This window comes from Mchenga conophoros, linkage group LG13, assembly GCF_057382185.1.
Source record: "Mchenga conophoros isolate Kocher_MC1m ecotype Shallow Benthic linkage group LG13, M_conophoros_male_GT1.1, whole genome shotgun sequence".
In the NCBI taxonomy this organism is placed as follows: domain Eukaryota; kingdom Metazoa; phylum Chordata; class Actinopteri; order Cichliformes; family Cichlidae; genus Mchenga; species Mchenga conophoros.
In genome coordinates this window covers 19,274,183-19,295,465 of record NC_140538.1, presented here as the reverse complement: position 1 = coordinate 19,295,465, position 21,283 = coordinate 19,274,183, and the positions used below count along the sequence as shown (strand labels likewise).

The window sequence follows — 21,283 nt, the reverse complement described above, 5'->3', positions numbered from 1 at the left end:
ACCTTTTTAGACATTGGAAAAGTGCACTTGAAACTGTTGCAAAGGAACAAATGAGCACTGACAAAGACAAATGGATAAAAGACACATCTAAAATCAGCTCCACATAGACGATGCCGCTTGATATCCACATGTCAAGTGCGAGAAGTCTGTTTTTAGCCACGCAGCATGTGAGAACAGTATGTCAGAGGGAACACAGTAAAAAATATCCTCACTTTAAACGAGTCATGCACACGGCACAGATAGAGGCTACCTTTCTTTTTTTACCCTCCCTGTCACTGTAGTCTGATATTCCACTCCCCAGCCTTGGTGAGGGTGTGGAGCGCAGGGAGAAAGGGGAAGGGGTGAGATCTCTGATTGGTGGAGCAGGAGAGGGCGTTGGCGTGGGAGAGCTGGTGGGTGAAGGCCATCCAGAAAAAACAATGGGCGTGTAGCAGGAAGGCGACAGACAGGGAGCTTTGCGAATGCCCTGCGAATGTGTGGCACCTGTGGGGTCGAAGTGGCTCCTCTCTAATTCGTACCTTCCTGTGGGATTTCGTGGAGGAGGGAGAGGTGATGCTGTGTCAGCACGAGCGGGGAAAATCGTTGCACATGAATGAGAAGGCTCAGGATGAGGGGGGAAGACAGGCGAAGATCTCAGTTGCTGAGAAAGCCAACGAAGCTTTGAGAGAGATGAATTTGGCTTGCGACTCCATTTCTGGGGCGTGGAAGTCTGTGGCTCGTTAATGAGTTTGGGGGACGGGGAGATGAGTTTTTTAAGGTTATTATCCGCACTGCCCTTGAGGAACGTGTGATTACTGCCGGGCTTGAGCTCAGGGAGTTTGGATATGGAGATGTGTGTGAGGGGCAAGGTTTTGGAAGTTGTACAGACTGTTTCTTCATGCTTTGGTGGAGAAGCAGAGAGGAAGTTTGAGCAAAATACAGGAGCTCGGGGTAGCGTGAAATTCACTGGCTCTGAGCGTCTTTGCACTTGAGATGGCGTGCACGTTCTGTTGAGCTCATTTGACTGACATGTTGGTTCCCTGCAATGGTGGTTCTGAACGTCTATAGATGCCAGTGAGGAGAACCGAGACGAAAACTCGAGGGGAATGGAGGCCACGCTGGAGGCTGCTGAGCACGCGTTACAGAAGGACAGTGTTACGGGGTTAACAGGCCAGCAGGGGGTGTAAGGTCTTTGCAGCGCTGAGGACAGAACAGGAAGACGACCTTTTCTCAGGATGGCAGTGAGGAGAGAGAGTCGGGTGAGAGGAGGCCGATGCCGGGGAGGAGGGTTCTGGGAGAAGACAGAGGAGGAGAGGCTCTCACAGGATGAGAAGCAGGTCTGAGGGATGTGGATCAGACTAGAGCCTGGAGCAAGAAAGTGCCTCTTGACCTGGATCACAGAAGGGGTGAAGACACCAGAGGGGACGGATGAGCAGGGAGAAATGGTACGGCTTAACGAGGCAGGAGAAGTGACCGAGGAAAGCTGCACGGCGGACCAGCTCTTCTCTCTGTCCGAGGCATCTGAGAGGATGGACTCCCTGGAAGAAGCCAGTGTGGGAAGCAGGTCTCCAGAGTCTGCGGGGCTTAATATGTCCTCTGACCCTGGCGTTCTATTTGCACAGCAACCCAAGCTAACCTCAACATGTCTGGAGGTGTGGTGACACTGCTGCTGGGAAATGTCCCTGTGTTTATCAGCGCCTGTTTCCATGGAGGCCGTCTCTGCGGCTGCGTGGTTGGGTGTATTTTGAGACTGGGCACTGATTGAAAGAGAGGATTTGGTTTGAGAGAGGCTGGCACGAGCTGGAGAAGTCTTCAACTGAAAAACAAAAAGAAAGAAAAAAGATAGTTTGGGGTTTGGTTTTATTTTCGTTTTCTTTCCTGCGTCTTATGTGAAAATTCACACCTCAGGAAGCAATTACTGAAAATGCACTTTTCCTCCACTTTCTTAAAAGCCCAGATATACCAAAAATGCTACCCCTGCAAAATAGCGTTTGTAACAAGCTTATGGCTGGTTTATGAAATTACTTTGATAAAAACACCATCTGACCCCCTGCAAAAGCACGACTGAAATGTACTCATTATAGACACTAGAACTCTTGTATTTTTAGAGTCCAATTAAAATGTCACATTTGAAAAGCAGCACACAGTCGTTTCATTTTTAAATTAATTTCCTGACAGTGCCTTTTTAGTGAATGTCAGCTTACCAAATTCAACTTTACATTGTTAATTAAGACCCTTCAAAGATACACACTGTGTGTATACATGTACACACACAAACACATATCTACATCACATTAAGTCAAATCCTTTTAGTTCTACATTGCTCGTGACATTGAGAGTTGTACTTACTTGCGGTAGGGTTACATTTCCTGCTCCTCCCTCCACAGAGTCGTTAATTAAGACCCACTCTGCTCTGATAATCTCCCCGTCTGATACACTTTTCCTGCTGGTCTTCTCGTGGGACACGGCTCCGTTCTGACAGGGGAAAATGAAGCAAATGTTAAACAGAAACTTAGCGAGTGAAACCCGAGGTGATCATCAGTGACCCTTTCTGAGCTCGGGGTGTGTTTGGTTTCTACACGCCACATCCCCCCACACATATAACTCACATGGGCACGCACATGTCCTGCAGACACCGGCGTAGTACACGCGTCATGTGAGCTTCTGACGCAGGGTCTGTGTACATGCCAAAGTATTAATAAAATGTAAAGTGACAGCAGAGAGTGTGAAACATTAAAGCCTTGTTGTTTTTGTGTATTACAGTAACACGGCGTGCTTGCCACTAGACGGAATTTAAATTTTGCGCTTGTGGTGTCCTTTTGACCTTAATCCTCTTACCGGGGGATAATTAGAAAGACGAGGTAGTAGCAAAAGAAACCTTTAAAAGGTTTAAAGGTTTAACCTTTTAAGGCTCTGGCAGGATCCTTCTCACCTGAGGATTTGCACCTTCTGAATCCATTTCTCCAGATCCCAACCCAATCAAAATATATAGCTATGTGTATTTTAGACAGAATGAAGTCAAACAAAAAATTAAGCGCTTGCAACAATCAGGATAACAGAGCATCCTTAAGGTTTATATTCAGGACTGAATATCCAAATAATAACCTGTGAAAACATTGGGAAGGCTGACTTCCAGGAAGTATCGCAGGTCATGTACTAATTGGAAGGTTGGTGGTTCAGTCTCTGGCTGCCCTAGTCTCCAGTCTGCATGCTTAATTATGTTTGGGGAAGATACTAAACCCCAAGTCTCTGATGTATTCACCAGAGTGTGAATCTGTGTAAATGGTACATAGAAAGCACTCACATGTAGGAAAAAGTGCTTGTGTGAATGGGGCCTGCTGTATAAAGCACATAGAAGTTTTATATAAGAAACATCTCTGACTACATAGCTACAATTTCAGAAATATATTCCATATTAGAAGCGTAAAATCTTCTATGGTGTTTAATTATGTTGAGTAAATGTCTGTTAGAGGAAACGTGAGCACCCAGAAGACCCACGAAGGTGCAGGAAGAGCTCTATGCTGACCAGCATGTTTGAACCAAGAAGCTTTTTGGTGTGAGGCGACAGCTAATCTTTTTGATATAGTCAGCACTGAACCTGTTTGTTTTACTTTCATTTCTGACTTTTCCTTTCTGGTGTTTGGTTAAAGTTGGGCAACAAAGCTGTGTGGTTAGACTTAGCAAAAAAAAAGAAAAGAAATAGAATTTGGTTTAAAATGCACCGTTTCACAGTGTTAGTCACATATTTCCAGGCAAACTGGTAAGTTGTAAAGCTAAGTTTCCTGAGTCACGACACCGGCAGTGCACATATTCCTGCAGCCTTGTGGCATACATTTTAGACACTGAAGAACTTCAAATGAACTCTATTAAGTTAAGTTCACATTATTTAGAACATTCATTTCACTTTGTGTTGCAGAGGCCAACACTGTTTAAACCTAGTGCCACAGATAACCAACAATGAGGCCTTTTCATTGTTTTCCATATAATTAATATTAGTGAGTGAACTATAAATGCATTTCAGGAATCCAGTTTAAAACAGGATTATCTGTGAAAATACATGTTGAGCTAAAACGTGTAACTGCTCATTATATGAATCATTATAGATATGAGCACACTCTCCCTGGCATGGCAATTAGGGTGCTAAATATACATACAACATTATCTTATAATGACAACCTTCAGATTTCTGAACCAATTAAAAAATTCTCTGTATTTTTCTTTTGCCTGTAATGCAGAGGAGCAGTAATCAAAGCAATGAAAAGCTGCCAGAAGGACATTCATTTCTGGAAGTGTGTGCAGCATAAATGTCATCTAATGTCAGTAAGCTTATCAAACACCTTGTGTCAAATGTCATTATATTTAGAACCTATATGAAAGGGATTTTTCTTATCTAAACTAAGTGCCATTTAAAAAAAAGTAATGTTAATGTAAGTGATAAGATAAATTATTGCCTCTATGATTGTCAGGGTCCTGGGTCTGAGCAACCCAGGATCCCTGAGCAGTTATGAATTATATTATTATTATTATATGTATTTTGGTGTTGCTGCTGCTCTTCTCCATGCTTGTAGATGTGAGTGTGTGTGTGTGTGTGTGTGTGTGTGTGTGTGTGTGTGTGTGTCTGCGGGTATGCTTGGAGGATGGAGCTCAGCCACCTGCAGGCCTGAGGGGTGTGGCCCTGCGGAAGGACTGGCCACACCCGAAGTCACACACCTGCTGCTGATCAGGCCTCGTCGGGGGAGCTACTTAGGAGAGAGTTGGAGCTCCCACCGACGCGGGATCATTTGCTTGGGACTCCACGTTAGTTACCCAGTTTAGGTTTTGGTCGTGTAGTGTATGCCTGCCATTGTTCAGTGTCCTGACTACTGCCGCTATTGTTTCCCGCAGGAGGAGCGTGGAAGGCTTAAGGAGCAGCGAGCACCGGGAGTGCAGACACGGGAGCAGAGAGCACTTGGAGGACACGACACGGGAGTCTGGGGAAAAACACAGGGATTTATTGTTGTTTGATATCACCCTCTGTAAATAAACACTGTCTATACATAGAGCACCGCGCCTGGGTCCTCCTTCCCCACTCCTTCCACGGTGTGCCATGCCGCACCGTGACAATGATACAAATATAGTATCTTAACTTCACATGTCTTACTCTGGTCTGCCTAGTTCTTAACTAATATAACAACATTTATTTATTATGGTGGCTTAGTTAAGCTTCCCCATCTTTTAGCAAGAAACTGAAGAGTATTTCAGAAAGAGATGTGCTCATTGCTCAGCATTGGTGCATTCATTGTAGAGTTGAAGAAAATCTGTGATGCACCACAGATTAAGTGGGAATAAAAATGAAGAAAAAAGTCAAAATGAGTTAGTAATTATGGGAAGAATCTGAGTATTGTGTTGTACAGCCTCATTTCAAATTAATGTTGGCCAATCAGAAGGCAAACTTTCAATGAGAACTTATCACCATCGATCGCAAAGACATGTGTCTTCCCTCTAAATCTGACTGTGCTAAATCACACTGAAGGATGAATGAGCTCTTGAATGTCTCACTAGGAATTCTTTACATTCTGTATATTGGGATGTCAATATAGGAGTCAGCTCAATTCAGGCAATAAGTGTAGACAGTGGAATCGTTCGATGAGCCAAAGTGAGCAACGTGTGGCTGGATGTGGGTTTTAGCATGAGCTATAGACAGCAGGTGGAGGTAGATGCTGGAGTCGTGTTTATATACAGCTGACATGAAAGCACAATATCAGGATGAGCACTTAGCTGTGATGAAGCGATGAAGCCACACCAATGAAATATTTGCACTGCACTGCCAGCCTGTTATTTTTATGCATATTATGAAAGGCATAGTTATCCCAGATAGCTGTGTGCAACTTGAGGCTACAACTGAGCAGAAACAAGGCACCCACTCTAATAAACCGGTGTCTTCACAGACAGAGGAAAAAGGAAAAAGTCTGCTCATTAATTAATCTCCCCCCATAGTTGAGTGATGGACCAAACAGAGTCCGATCTGCACTCTGGCCTGTCAGCGACTACAGCTTCACTTCTAATAACCATATAACATCTCATTAAGAAAGACATATCAAGGATGGCGATAACTGAGCACAGTCGTTTGTTAGTCTGCCTCTCTCGCAGATGGACCTTTAGATCCTGTGACACTGAATTCATTAAAGGGAGAGAAAAAAGGATTTGGGGGATTGTGTGGAAAGGCTGTGCCAAAGGATGGAAGCAAGTCAAAGATATCTGTCCAGATTTGTGGGAAATTTTTTGCTCCCCAGCAAAGAACTAGATCAGAAGGCAGATAATACCAGTCAAATGTCTGTGTGTTTGGGCTGCCAGCCCTCAATTAATGGCCACAAGGAGCCCAGAATTGGATCAGTCCCGTAGAAATAATTAAAATGAAATGATTTGAAAGAGTGTTATGGAGTTGTTTTCTTGCACTTCAAATGGTGGGATCAACTGTTCGTGTTAGATTTCAGTTTTAACAAAAACCCAAATGAATAGAAGATTAATAAAGATGTGACTGGCTCATTCAGTCTGGTCTCGGATCGCTGCGTGAAACTGATGGGCACCCTGTTAACCTGAGTGTAAAATATCAGCGGCTGAGCAGGGAAGATTGCAATAGTGGAACCAAAGAGGCTTTTTTTCTGCGCTTAATGGAAAGTGGTGTGAAAATGAGTTCATAACTCGGCTTCACAAAGGGGATAATTTGAGAGCAGAAAGCAGCCTTTTTCACTGTTATCGAATGCCTTTCTTTTATCCAGGATGACAAGGACTTGAACAAATAGGGGAGAGAAAAATTAAAGGAGGAAACAAAGAGAGCTTTATTTCAGGGGCGACTTGTGTGTGTTGAAGATTTAAAAGCATGTCACTCAGTGAGGCACCAGCGTACCACCATGTAACAAAATTCTATGCATTATTTTTCATTATTTATAATTTTACATTTATTTATAAATTTCTTTCCTTTTTGAGGTGGCTGTGACTCACACGTACCCTTTAATGTTGGGTGTAAGGTGTTACTGTAATCAGTCACACAGTAATGAAACTTATTACACTAAAGTCAGTTATTACGTGACAGCACAATTATGTCATTACTTGCATTACAAAGGTTCTTCAGTTGTCTGCACATTAAGAATAGAAAGAAAAGAAAATATATCAAACAACCTTTTGCCTCCTTTTACGGTCAGCTGATTTTGGTTCCTGTGCAGGAGGAGGGCAATGGTGGAGTGATCGACAGCTTTTCAGCAGTGGAGATAAGGACATTAGTGCAATGGTGAAATGAAAACTGTGTCCAGGACAGAAACAAATCCAGTATACTCCCGACACAACATCAACTAGACAGCATGCCAACACAAAGCTAGCCAAGAACTGAGAATGATGTTAAGGCTGAGTGTTTGCTGACCCGGCAGCCTGACCCTGAACTTCAGGTAACAAAGGCAGTGATGAGCAGCCAAGCTTGCAGCATTAAGGTGAGTTACTTTCTGCGGAAAGCAATTAATTAACATACTGCATTGCTTTTAGGAAAAGTCATTAGTATCATGTAATACATGATTTGTTTCTTGAGTAATAACACCAACATCTGTCGTCTGCCAACTGGAACGTCTGAGGATTGAGCCCTCAGCTCCTCCAGTCTGCACACGAGAGTAGGCTTGGGCATACATGCATTAAGTGTACATAAAAGTGCTTGTGTGTGTGTGTGTGTGTGTGTGTGTGTGTGTGTGTGTGTGTGTGTGTGTGTGCGCGTGTGTGCGTGTGTGTGTGTGTGTGTGTGTGTGCGCGCGTGTGTGTGTGTGTGTGTGTGTGTGTGTGCGCGTGTGTGCGTGTGCGTGCGTGCGTGCGTGCGTGCGTGCGCGTGCGTGCGTGCGTGTGTGTGTGTGTGTGTGTGTGTGTGTGTGTGTGTGTGTGTGTGTGTGAATGAGACTGGTAGTAAAGGGCCTTACTGAGAGGATTCTGGGTCCATCATCCAATTTTCAGTACAAGGCAGGAGCACTGACAATTTCATGGCTCGATCCAGGAGTTGAAGCGTATCACGGCCACTTTCTTATATATTTCAGGATGTCAGTGGGACAGTTTGAGCTCTTGCTGGCAGATTTGGGGCCACATCCAAGGAGCAAGAGAAATAATTTCAGAAAGCCGATCGACCCGGTGCAGCGTCTAGCTGTGTGTCTGAGGTAAAATAATATTATTTTACTACTTGTATATTCAATACTGGTGCACGCCTGAGCCTCTAGCTCAGTTGCAGCCAAATCCTTTGGTCTGATTGGTCAGATCTGTTTATTTGCAAGAGAAAAATTCAAAAGAAAAAAAAAGAAGAATGTGAGCTAAACGCTGCAAATTTGTCCAGTGAAATTACATGTATGAGCAACTTCATTAAAGAACAGGTGAGTCCGAAAAACCTTTTAAATAAAACATTTGACGATTTTTATTTTTCTGGTGTGTAAAGGTATTAAGAAAGCACTTTGAGTGTTTAACCGAGTACAACGGAGTTATATACCACTCCATTTCTCATTTATAGTTTTTTATCATTATATAAAAAGCTATCAGGCTTGATTGCAGTAATACTTAATTACTTCTTAATATAGATGATAAAACCTGATCATTTAAATCTATATGAGAAGAACCTCTGTAGCTAACTTCCACAGGTGTTTAATCATTTTCTAATTGAATAACAGAAAAAAAAATGCAACCATATGAGAGGAAGATATAGATCACTGTAGAGGTCCAACTGAATAGAGAAGAAAACTCAGAAGATCAGCTGGATTCATAGCAGGGAAATTTGGATGCATGCAAACACTCACACACACACAGAGTTCTATGTTGTTCATTTACAAAAAGACTGAACACAGGCTTCTCTGCACTTCTCTGCACTGCAGCAGCGTAGCTACGCCTATATGTTGTCAGTTAATAACATGAAGGGCTGTCACTCCTGTAGGTAATAGCTGTGGAGGAAGATGAGAAACTAATGGTGTCACCCCCCTAGTGAGAAGAACTTTGAAGTCTATATAGAGGCAGACAGCAAGCTGACTCCAGGCACGCAGAGCTGTGATGCTGCTGTGATTTAGATGCTGCATCAACATCCAACAGCACGTTAACCCCTTCAGCAATCGTGACAACTGATGGTCAGCATCAGCCCCCTCCCCGAGATCAGCTGGTGTTTCTAATGTCTGTGTGTGTGTGTGTGTGTGTGTGTGTGTGTGTGCACTAAAGTAGTTTCCAGCAGAAAAAATGTTACGTATATGGTGTGAGATTAATTACATTTGATTCATTTTTGCTCCTTATTTTATACAAAATGTAGCTTTCACGCAATGAGCCGAGGAGCGTCATTAGCAGCAGAACCATTTCTTCTGCCCTTTACAGTCAGAGAACATCTAATTTAATGCCCGAGGTCACTCTGACATATGTTTGATGTGGATATATGAATCTTCAAACATGATATAGGCTGTGTGAGTCTGGCTGCTGGAATACTTAGAATAATTTGACTCCATCAATTTGTTTAAAGATGTAGAAATGTAACAGGAAATTTCTACCTGGGTAAAATATTTTCATTGTGAACCTGAGAACTAATTATAGCCTTTTCCTCTGGGAAGGTGATTCATGCGGATATCTGTTGCAATGTCTGAGAAGGAAGTACCAAGAGTCTCAGAAACTAAGGTGTGTCTTTTGATCCTTGGGTGACTGGCATTATTAGTCGTTTACAATTAGAGTCATTTGGAAAGTTTACGTTTCATTTTCCACTGAAAAGAATTTAATATTCTGTCTGAAGTCTAAGCCATCATAGGTGATAAACCTAACCCTAGCTTAACCTAAGGCGAAACTGACTTGGGGTGTCCCCCATGCAGGAAGAGTTTAATGGAAAAAAGGGACATATTCATTCCAATTTCCTTTAATAAAAAATAGGGTTTGTGTGGTTTGTCTCCAATGACATATACAGTCACATGCAAATTTAGTTGAGTAATTCATTGACAAAATATATATTTGTAGTCATGTGAAAAACGAAGTATGCCCTTACTGTTTTCATAGGAATTAAAAAGGTTAAGTAAGATTAACTAAATGCACTTGATTAATCTTGATTATCAGCAGGTGTGACTCCCTCTATGAAAGCAGAATATTTGGCAGTTTGCTGGTGTGGAGCAGTCAGGTGTGTGTTAACACAATGATATAAACTTCCCAGCAAATTCATCGCAAGGTCAGATGAGTTGCACAATAATAAAAAGTAAATAAGAGCAGGCATCTCAGACTCTCAGCTCCCTGTTCAAGTTAATGACCATACTGTTTACCAAAAGAAAGCTTCTGCTTTCTGAAAAGAACCTGGCTGCAAGATTTAGCTTTGCCAAGCTGCAGCTGAACAACCACAAGATTTCTGGAAAAATGTCCTTTGGACAGAACAGACTGAACTGGACATTATTGCAGTCCACACATTTTCACATTTTGTGAAAACCAAACATGTCAGCACAAACACCTCACCCCAACAATCGGGAGCAGTGGTGGAGGGGAGATGAAGTGAGGTTGCTTTGCAAGTCAACCGTGAATGCTTCTGTATACCAAAATATTCTAGAATCAGGTGTGAAGCCATCTGTCTGATAGTTAAAGCTTGGCGCAAACGGGTTCGTGTAACAGCACAATGATTCCAAGCACTGCAGCAAGCTGCAAATAAAGCAAACATTCAAAATGTTGCCCAGTCAAAGTCCAGACCTCAACCTGATTGAAATGCCGTGTTGGGATGTAAACAAATGTCCACAACCCACAATAAAATGAGGTAACATTAAAGAAGAGTGGGCCAAAATTCTTCCACAGTGATGCGAGAGAGAGTTATACAGAAAAAGATTACTTCAAGTTAGCAGTGCTAAATATGCTTCTACATGCTACTAAATCATAAGGTGTGATTAGTATTTCACAGAGCTGCATAGAGCTCTATGAAAACTTTTTTAAAGGACTTTTTTATGCTGTCATCCGATTTAAGTAAGGACAGAAATGTAAACTTCTCGTTTTAACACCGAGTCTGCAATTTCAAAAACATGATTACTTCAACTTTTGACATAAGCTGGAGGAAGTTTTTATATAACAAGTCAGATGAGTGGGCTCATATTCAGTGCTAGTGACTCACCACTCAAAGCATGAAGCATGAAAGCGTTGCTCTGCAGCAGCGCCACAACCAATACAAATCAGGCATAAAATTTGATCAATGTTTTACAATCAAATTGTTTCAAAGATGAATATTAGTTATTAGTTATATAATTATTGCTTTGCCATCTTGTGGACAAGTGGTGCTGCTGTACCTTATCTGGTTTTTCTGTCAGAGCTCCAGATCTCCCCTTCTCAGTAAAAATGTTTTTAATTGGCAATTTCTGCACTGCTGGCACAAACGTGAAAGTAGAAAGCTTTGACGGCACTCCTACGGAAACCTGTAGAACAGAGAGGAGGGGAGCAAATCATTCATATAGTATGGGAGAGCATGCTGAGTCAAGCATAAAGAGGCTTATTCTCAATTAAAAGCTAGAAAGCAAAAACAAGTTTAAGGAAAGATGCCGAGCGCCCTACGAAACGTTGAGTCGCTCCCATTTCTGATCTCTTTTTGATCACAGAGTTGTGTAACTATGCCCGACCACTAATTATCCAGCATCACACTTTCACACAGATGAGGCAATTAAGCACTCTACAGCTCAGTGGCCTGACACACATACCCTCAACAAGGAGTGATGATTGCAATTAAATCAGCTCCTGTTCTCATCAGCATCAAATAAGCAAAAGATCCTCCTTTGTGTTAAACAAACACAACTGAGAGTAAAACTGTAGCGTTTCCACTGCAGGAGTTTTCGTCACAGGGCCGGCTTTTATTTCCATATTTTGGGTGAGAATATTCATGGGTTTAGCGCTGCACAGCGGGTCTTTTGAAATGCATGTGACAGATGTAATCACAGCTTTGCAGTGAGTGATACTAATGGACCACTAAGAAAAAGCTCAGGAAAACTTCAGGGACCAGAGGCAGACTGATAATCTGGGCATTTTGTCAATGTCCAGAACATTCTGTGGGTTGGACATAATTACTATTCTGAGGCAAGAACCTCAGATTGACTGCCTGGAAGGAAATTGCCTAAATACTAATCAGTGCTTCTGTGTGTCTGTGTAACAACAAAGCAGTCTGAAAAGTCTGAAAAGTGCCAAGAGCTGTAGATCTTCAAAAACTAGTGAAACCCTCATGGACTCTACAGCAGAAAGAAATGTTGGTCGCTGTTACTAATTTCCCTCTTCATGACATCTACACTGAAAATATTCAATAAGATGTACCATTTTAAAATGAATGAATTTCCTGTTTTAATATTTCAGAGATGCTGTTTTTTTCTCCATATTTTAACCACACGTTGAATTTCACCAAATATAATAGATTAAAAATGTTACCTTTTACGATTGTTTTTATTCTTTTAAAGGTTTTTTTCTTTGCTTCTTTTTACAGTCTAGATAAGTCTTTATATAACTCTGTAGTTAGAATGGTAATAAGCCTTAAAATTCAATTGGCCACACTGACATGCGCGCACTGGGCTGTTTCACTCATATTTTATGTATTTTTTTTAAAGAAACTACATCGAAAGAAGCCGGTTAAATAATTTAGTAACTCATAAGGTCTGGCTCTGTGTTCACTCACCACAGCTCTGATGAGATACGGAGATAATAGAAAAAAGAAATGAATGCAAAACTAAGAAAGAAAGAAAGAAAGAAGCCAAACAGAATCAAGTGGCATTGTTTTTATTGTTCCTGCTATATAAGTGATCAGCTCATCACTGTTATCCTGATGATATTTACCATTTCACAACAGCAGCTGCATCTATCAAGAGAACTAAAACTTGAACAACAACAGAGCCATGACAACAACAAGAAACAAGAAGGTGCTTGTCAAAATGTCAGTGTCATCAGAGAGAAAAACACTGAAGGGGAATGCACTAAACGGGATTATCATCAAAACAAATACCACAGTGTATCAGCTAGAAATGCTGTTAAGTGCAAGTTCTTTGGTGGACCAGCTGGTCATGGAAATGTCACAGATTCTGCAAAAGTCCTCCTGGAATCCACGCTGGAGGACACAGACACTTCTTTTGAAGGTTAAGCTTAAAGTTTAGCAGGATATTAAAACAGTAATAAAGCTGTGGAGCCGTCCAACGTTCATTTTTACTGCTTTGTAAAGAGATACGAGAGTAAATAGACTTTTCTGTCAAGAGTTAAATGACATATCACTCTTGTGCTAAGCTTAGCATAAATGATATAGAGAGGCAAAATGATTAACATGGCACTACCAAAATATGCTGCTCAGTGTGGTGGGGTCAGCTGCAAACAGCAAGCTGAAGAGCGAGGCCGCTGAAGCGTCTTGCCTAATCAGTGGAGGTTATTGTAGCAGATATTTGAGGCAGTGCTAAAAATGGATCACAAAACCTTTGCTCTTCAGTGTTCGGAGAATGAGCCAAACTACTTTATAAAGGAGCTTGGATAGAATATTTACTCAGATAGTTACAAAACAAGATTTCTTATTCATGTTAAATGTAAAACTGCATTCCCTTATTCAGGATATCATTTCATTTATATTGTATGTCACGTAGATGTGTATTGCAAACAGTGGAATGTAAGTAGGTGTGATGTTTGAATTCCTTACAGGAAATAAAGACTTCAGCTACAGGTTTTTTCTTTCTTTCTTCAAAAATATCTCATTAGACTTTGACCCTGTGGAGGAGGTTAATAATAACTAATGATTACATGCAAAGTGCTGTATAAACAAATACTGTGGAGTGTGAAAAGAGGTGGGTGAAGGAGAAGTGTTTAGTGTGTCATAGGAAGCCTCCAGCACTTTAGGCCTGTTGCAGCATAACTAAGTGGTTCAGGGTTACCTGATCCAGCACTTTATCAAGTTTTATTTAAAAAAAGGAAATTTTTAAGCCTGATCTTAGAGGAGGATGTGCAAATCCATATTGGGAGCTGGTTACACTGAAGATGGTCCTGAAAGTTGAAGGCGCTGCCTCTCATTCTATTTTATTCTACCGTATGAACCACAAGTTAACCACCAGTTTGAGAGCAAAGCACTCAATTAGGTGATATGGTACTATGAGGTCTTTAAGACAACGTCCTGATTATACAAGACTTTATATATGAGAAGGAGGATTTCAAATTCTATTCTGAATTTAAAAGGGATCCAATGAAGAGAAGCCAGTACGGGATATATATGCTTTGTCAATCTAGTCCCTGTCAGTTCTCTCACCATATTCTGGATCAACTAAGACAACCTGAAAATAAGGAATGAGAGTAGTCCAGCCTATAAGTAATAGTAACCAGTATCTAGTAATAGTAGTAGTACTAGTTTTTCAGCATCACTTTGAGACAGGATGTTTCTAATTTTAGAGATATTGCACAGTAAGAAAGCAGTTCTTCGTATTTGTAGTAAATATGCACATTGAATGACATATCCTGGTCAGAAGTGACTCGAAGATTCCTCACAGTGTTAATGGAGTATTAGGTTAGACACTATGTTTCTAAAAAAAAATTAGGGCTGAATTATAAAAGCAGGAAATGAGAGGCCTTCATGTCTTTAAGACAGTCCTGCAGTTTAAATAACTGGTGTATGTCAGCTGTCTTTATACATAAATCTGGGTATTATCTATCATCTACATAGCAATGAAAATGTATGCTATTCTTTTAATAATACTACCTAACATAAGCATGCATAATGTAAACAGAACTGGTCCCAGCACAGAATAGTTGACCTTAGTGTGTGAGGAAGACTCCCAGTTTACACGAACCAACTAGAGTCCATTAGAAACATATGATATATACTAGGGATGAACTGATCCGATATTACGTATCGGTATCGGTCCAATACTGACCTAAATTACTGGATCGGATATCAGAAAGAAATAAAAAATGTAATCCGAACCATTAAATATCAAAAAAGTACCTCACAAAACTTGCAAGGTGTGTAAGTTCATCTCTGAATGTTTGTAAAGCATTCCAGCGTTAAGCTTAACAACCATGGTAAATGGTAAATGGCCTGCATTTGTATAGCGCTTTTCTAGTCCATAGGACCCCAAAGCGCTTTACACTACATTCAGTCATTCACCCATCCACACACACATTCACACACTGGTGATGGCAAGCTACATTGTAGCCACAGCCGCCCTGGGGCGCACTGACAGAGGCGAGGCTGCCGGACACAGGCGCCACCGGGCCCTCTGACCACCACCAGTAGGCAAACATGGGGTTAGTAACTTGCCCAAGGATATTTGGCATGCAGCCAGGAGGCAGCCTGGGATCGAACCATATATGGTGCGAGTGCCTCTTCTCTCTCCCTCCCTCTCCTGCTGCTACTTCAATCACGAAACTGATTAATGATCAGCTGATCGGCTTTTCTGTCGTGAGTCCGTCTCTCTTGTTTGTTTATTGCCCACTTCGCACCAGAAAGAGAAAACCAGCAGCTGAACAACAGCAGCACGTTTAAGCTTGATAAGCTGTTGTTAAAATTTTAAAAACTCTTTGACCATTTATCAGCACTATATATTAGGTAAAAATTATATATGCATATATAGTAGTATAACTTTGCTGGAACAACACTTCCTGGTGCGATGCCCTCTGTTTTGGTGGGTGTTATGCATAAATAATTAATAAGGAAACTGAATAAATGATTACATAACATTTTATTTGGGGGGGTGTCTTGGAGAAAATGCTTCTGATCATATTTAGGCTGCATGTTTAGTGAATACAGAAGCTGTGGAACTAGCAAATGATGAATTGTATGCAGTAAGAGCAGAGAGAGGGAAATATTTATTTAAACTGCAATAAAACAAGGTTCTCAATTTGCGTGTGTGTGTGTGTGTGTGTGTAAAAATAGTTATCAATAGTGGCATTTGATGATTTTTTTTTCATATTTACCAGAAACAATATTAAGGTTAAGTTTAACACTGTCAGTACCTAGTCCAATTTTAAGTGCAATTTACCATTAAAACAACAACAATAATTTTGTTTTGAGTTTTGTGACATCTTAGACTTCTGTGGCCGTGAGGAGGTTCAGTTATATCCAACGTGCCACTAATCAGCTTTTTATAAACAACCTGGATAAATTCTCAGGCTAAAATAATCCTGAGTCATCACATTAACTTGTTTATGTACTTGTGTTATTATGAAACCCCCTTGTTTGTGAGTCCTCTGTAGTCATAGCAGAGTAAGTTTACATGGTGAAAGGTTAAAACAGGCATTTCCTACTTGCCTGGCGAAGCCCTCGTGAATGTTTGAGTGTTGCTGAGGTCATGATGTCCTCATGGATCACATTTCCAGCCACCACTGGCTTAGTGTGCTGCGTGTGTCCTCACTGTGTGCGAGTGCCATCACTCAGTTATGTCTTGTGGTCTGTCAAACCCGTCCCAAAGACCTTATAAAAGCTGCATTAAATCATCTCCTGAAGGAGACCACCCTGTGTGGGAGCCTTCAGGGACTCCCATAAAGTGACCTCCTGCAAAATGAAAACTCTGTTTTGAGCAATCTCAGCATTATGAATGAATGCCAAGGATGTTATGCTTCTTCAACATTATCACAGTTTTAATATCCTCAATATTGTGCACTTTTTGCATTTTTTTCTTTAATATCTAAAAATTTAGAGTTAACTTCTCACATATTGTTATCAGTCCTTGTTATTCACAGTGCTCAGTTAATTTCCATAATTACAGCTGTAAAGCCCAGACTGCTGTGTTCCACAGATGCTAAAATCCATATCAAAGCAGTACATGCTGCGCCACAGCACATGCATAAGGAGTTGGGTGTGCCACTAAGCAAAGAGTTTAATTACAGCAAACACACAACCCCTCCAGCGTAGTCTGTGCAAATATAGCTCACAGCCAGCTGCTTCAGAGCTCACTAGGCTGTTGCTCAAGATTATAAACAAATATTATCATTACATATCTCATACAATAACAACAGCAAAGCATGTAAAGGCATTTCAGTTAACGCCTGAAAATTTTAGGGCAACATGTACATGGATAAAAAGGCATGTAGAGAAAAATGAAAGTTTAGTGATACTGTAGCTAATAAAAGTCATATATAAAGTTCCAGCTATATATTAGCATTACTATAAGTTCTATTCTTGTAAGTTATAGTTCTGTTGTAGTAAAAGTTAGCATTAAATCACTGAGAAATTACTCTGAGTGAAAATGTGGCAACCGTTAGTCACCGGACCACTGAAAATAAACTGCGTCTAAGTGTTTATGTGTGTAAGCCTGGAGGGTGGTGATGGCTGGTAGAGAGCACAGAGAGAGTGTTGTTTAGACAGAATAGTGTTAATGCATTCAAATTAAATTCCTGGTTTCCTTTTTCTAGCAGGAAAATAGCCTTGAGGGAAATATTCTTCTAAAAACGTCATTTTAAACTAGCTCCACTGGAAGTACAAAAGTCAAAAGAAGGCAAAGGCGGGTCAGTCGCATCACTTCAGCTTTATAGCAATTACCCAAGAAGAAGTTTAAATGTCTTCAAGAGAAAAAAGTATATATATTTCCAAACCATCTTACCTCTCCCGTACTCAGATTTAAACTGTCCATTTCGGTCTCAAATGTCTCCCCATCCAGAAGTTTCTCTTGAGTCCAGACTTAATAAATGACTTCACATGGAAATCAAAGTAGATATGGAAAGCAGGATGCCCACTTTTCAGCTCCTCTCATGAAGTTCAAAGTGTATTACTGTTGGTGTGTGTATCACCCTGCAGATTTCCTTTTATAGACACATAATAGCCACAAATAGCTTGCAGACAGCAATCTGCCTGCTGGGCAGTGGTAACAACACAACAGGAGCAGCACACACACGGGAGAAAAATAGCCACAACTGTTTCATTTTGCTTTTGACTTTCTTTTAAAATAAACTCTCTCTTTTTCCTCACATTTCTCACAACTCAGTTGAGTTGATCCGGTTGTCACCCACAAATCTTTACAGTTTCACTGTAATAATACTACTTTGTCCGTAACACGGTTTTAGAAAACATTACTTTTCAAAAAATTCAGTAATCGCATTACTGTTACTAAAATTACTGCTTCACAGTCAGACACACAAAAGAAACTGTCCTGAGTGGGAGCTTTCTTTCAGTATTTTTCTTACTTTTATTGTTTTAGAGCTTCACACCCAACTGGTAGCTGAGGATGGCCCAAGTGTTTGCTTCTGATTGTTGTATGATTGCAAGGCATTTACCTTAGAATATAAAGTACCAAAATCAATAGAACTGAATTAAATAGGTTTCACATTATCTTTTGTTTTAGCTTGTGTCTATTGTAATTTGTATAAGTGTTTGTTTCCTAGTATTTCACTGTGCAACCCTCTGTCTCATTTCCATATTTATGCCTTGGCCCCTCTCCGATTCCTTGATAAGTGTTAGTATTCATGTCTGGCTTTTGAAAGGTTTGTTTCCTTTCCTGTGTTGGTGTTTCTTCTTATCGTCTGTTGTTAAATGTGCTCACCTGTAGTCCTCCCCCTCCTCTCTCCCATCACTCATCAGTTTCTTGAACCCTTAAAGTCCCTTATAGTCTTTCATCGTGTGTGATCCTCTGTGGATTTTCCTTGGCATGTTTCTGTGTTTCCCATGCATGCAAATTTCCCACAAATGGGACTAATAAAGATTATCTTATAAGGACAAGTCAGTTTTGTGGGTGTGTGTGCGTGTGGAGTTGAAGTGGATGGTTGGAGGGCTGATGGGTGAAGCAGACATCATCTGTTACACATATAAAAAAGTATGTCTGTGAAGGTTCTCAGTCATCCAGGTCATCGTAGTCAAAGGAGCTTGCAATGAAAGGCGTCTGGACTTTTCACTTCTCATCCGAGAAGCTTCTTCAGTTCAGAACTGACGCTTTTCTTTGCAAGCTCCTTTGAATATACAAAAGTATATTGTCTGACAGAGGCCAGATTACAACAAAAAGAGATGAATGTGAAATGGATTATTCTGTGAAAAATATGTGTCTTAGAAAAAAAAAAGATTCAAAGGAAGGCGTTTCTGAACGTTTTGTTGTTGTTTGGCAAAGCTTTTGTATTAGCAGAGAACACTGAATAATAGCGCCTTTGTCCTATTTTCACGTGTAACCAGCAAGAATGCAGCAGTTTGGTGCACCGAGGACAGCATTATAAAATTACTGTCATTTTTTGGAATGAACAACAATTATATACTTTTAAATAAAAATTCTATATAATATCAGATGATCATTTACAGTGTCCAGATAACCTAGAGTCCTGTAAGCCAGCAGACCAATGTGACATTTGCAATAATGAGATATCAAGCAGAAACAGAATTCATTACCCTGTTGCAACATCGACCTCCCGGCTCCCTTATCAGTGAGTGAAAACAGACCTCTGAAGTGGATGCTAATCCTTTACGTACACTACATTCTTCATTCCTGTCACAGCTGTTCTTGTCCATTTCCACCCTGCTGTCTCCCTCTTCCTGCCTGTCTACGGCAGAGAAAAACACATTAAGATAAAGCGTACTCCAACCCTGCTTCCTCTTCCTTTCTATTTTACTCAAACTGTTGTATACTCTCAGAAATATTGGCATTTTCTTTTATCGTTTCACCTGACATCTGGCATCCATCATAAGAGGGTGTGGGGGAGAGTCACATGTAGGCAGGAAGCATGACTCTTAGCTTTCATCTTTGAGGAGATTTTCTTACGAGTGTAGTGACACATCGATTTGGGTGGCATAAGTGAACATCAGCAGAGATGTGTGTCTAATCCACTTACAGCAAATCAGCATTTGAATTAGCAATTATCTTGACATAATGCTGTCATCATAGTCATTACTGCATTACATGATTACATTAACTCAGCTCTCAGATGTCAAACCGTGTACCCCTGAATGCTATCTCCTTATTTGGTGTCAACCATACACCTGCGCCTTTCAAGACTCTGATCTGCCTGCAAAATACTCAAAACTGCTTTTTTTCAGTAGTTCCTGCTACAGATGGAGTCTCCACAACTACATTTTCTCCCTCAAACGGACACGAACGCACGGCTGCAGTTTTGCTTCAGACACAGTTATTGTTCTTGACGACAGTGAACATCTTCAAGCTTGTGTTAGTGGTTGCAGTCGTTTGCACTATGTGGAGGAGATAAATAGTAAAGGAAATTTAAAAAATCATGGCTAATCCAAACAAACAGCACTGGATTCTTCTTCTCTTGAAGCCACTAAGGGACGCTGATTATGACGGCACAATAGTTGAAACACAAGCAAAAAGGTCTTCCCTGCAAAAAGCTTCCACGTGTGCTAATGATGGACCCAGCTGAGACATGCGTGTTCAGTTGTTCATTACTCTGTAACATTATGAATGTGTGCGGATGGAACTGGATAGCAGACAAGAAAACTGTGTTTTAGCGTTTTGACGTCTTTGAAGCTTTCACAAATTTGGGCTCTTTCTCAGTCGAGGTTGTGGAAAAAAATGCATGAATAAGATTTTCTTGCCTGTGGAGGCGTCTCCCTTCCCACTGGTTCATGTTACACATGAATGAATGAGCTCAAGAATAGTAAATGTTGTCTGGACTCAAGCGAAATGTCTTGTAAATTTTACAAATGGTGTTTAATATGGCGTTATTTTTCTGCCACTATTCTGAGCGCACGTAAAAAAAAGAAATTGCAGGTGCAAGTGTTGCTTTTTGAGACGAAATTTATTTTACCTCATTTGAGTTGTGAACGAAATGCATTCTGGGATATTGCATTTCGTCATTTCGAGCTGATTGGAGACCAAAACAGTCAATCAAATTAGTTGCATCCAAGTCTGTACTTAGGGCCACTGGGGGAAAAAAGTGGGCAAGTCTTTTTTTTTTTCTTCTTTTCCTGAATTCTGAGAAAAAAGTCAGAATTCTGAGATTAAAGTCAGAATTCTGACTTTTTTCTCTGATTTTTTTCCAGTGGCCCTAATCCTCTTCCGTAAGTCTGTGAATGATTGGTTTTGTGGCACAAATATAACGGTGTACAGAAAGAGTTGAACGCTCACGGGCAGAAGTATTGAGAGCGCAAGCAACACATTGCGAGCAAGCGCCAATGCAAAAACTGAGCGATAGGGGCTGCTATTGTGTGTGTGTATGGACAATAGCAAACACTGAAAAACATTTTTTGCCTGCAGCAATTAATTTCGTTCACTCAAATTTAGCTTTTCTTCGCTCAAAATAAATTTCTTCTCAAAATGCAACACTTGCACCTGCAAAATTTTTTTTACATGCGCTCAGAATAGTGGCAGAAAAATAACGTCATAGTTTGATTGTGTTTCTCAAAATGTATGGACATATTTTGGAAGTTTAATATTCAAAAATGTTTATGCAT

General features: G+C 40.7%; 1 protein-coding gene across 3 annotated transcripts in view; it reads right to left on the bottom strand.

The window, feature by feature from the left end:
- The window catches only part of mlip (muscular LMNA-interacting protein), a 44,504-nt gene extending 26,768 nt beyond the window's left edge, over positions 1-17,736 (bottom strand). Inside the window, exons 1-4 of one of the 3 annotated variants that reach the window (XM_085297061.1) lie at positions 17,502-17,736; positions 11,250-11,375; positions 2,329-2,454; positions 251-1,795 (exon numbers count right to left, since the gene is read on the bottom strand). In XM_085297061.1, the coding sequence (XP_085153187.1) occupies positions 251-1,795; positions 2,329-2,454; positions 11,250-11,375; positions 17,502-17,531 (1,827 nt within the window). In that variant the 5' untranslated portion in view covers positions 17,532-17,736. The remainder of the gene's footprint in view (positions 1-250; positions 1,796-2,328; positions 2,455-11,249; positions 11,376-17,501) is intronic. The other 2 variants (XM_085297059.1, XM_085297060.1) reach the window with 2 other exon arrangements.
- Between the last annotated feature and the right edge of the window lie 3,547 nt (positions 17,737-21,283).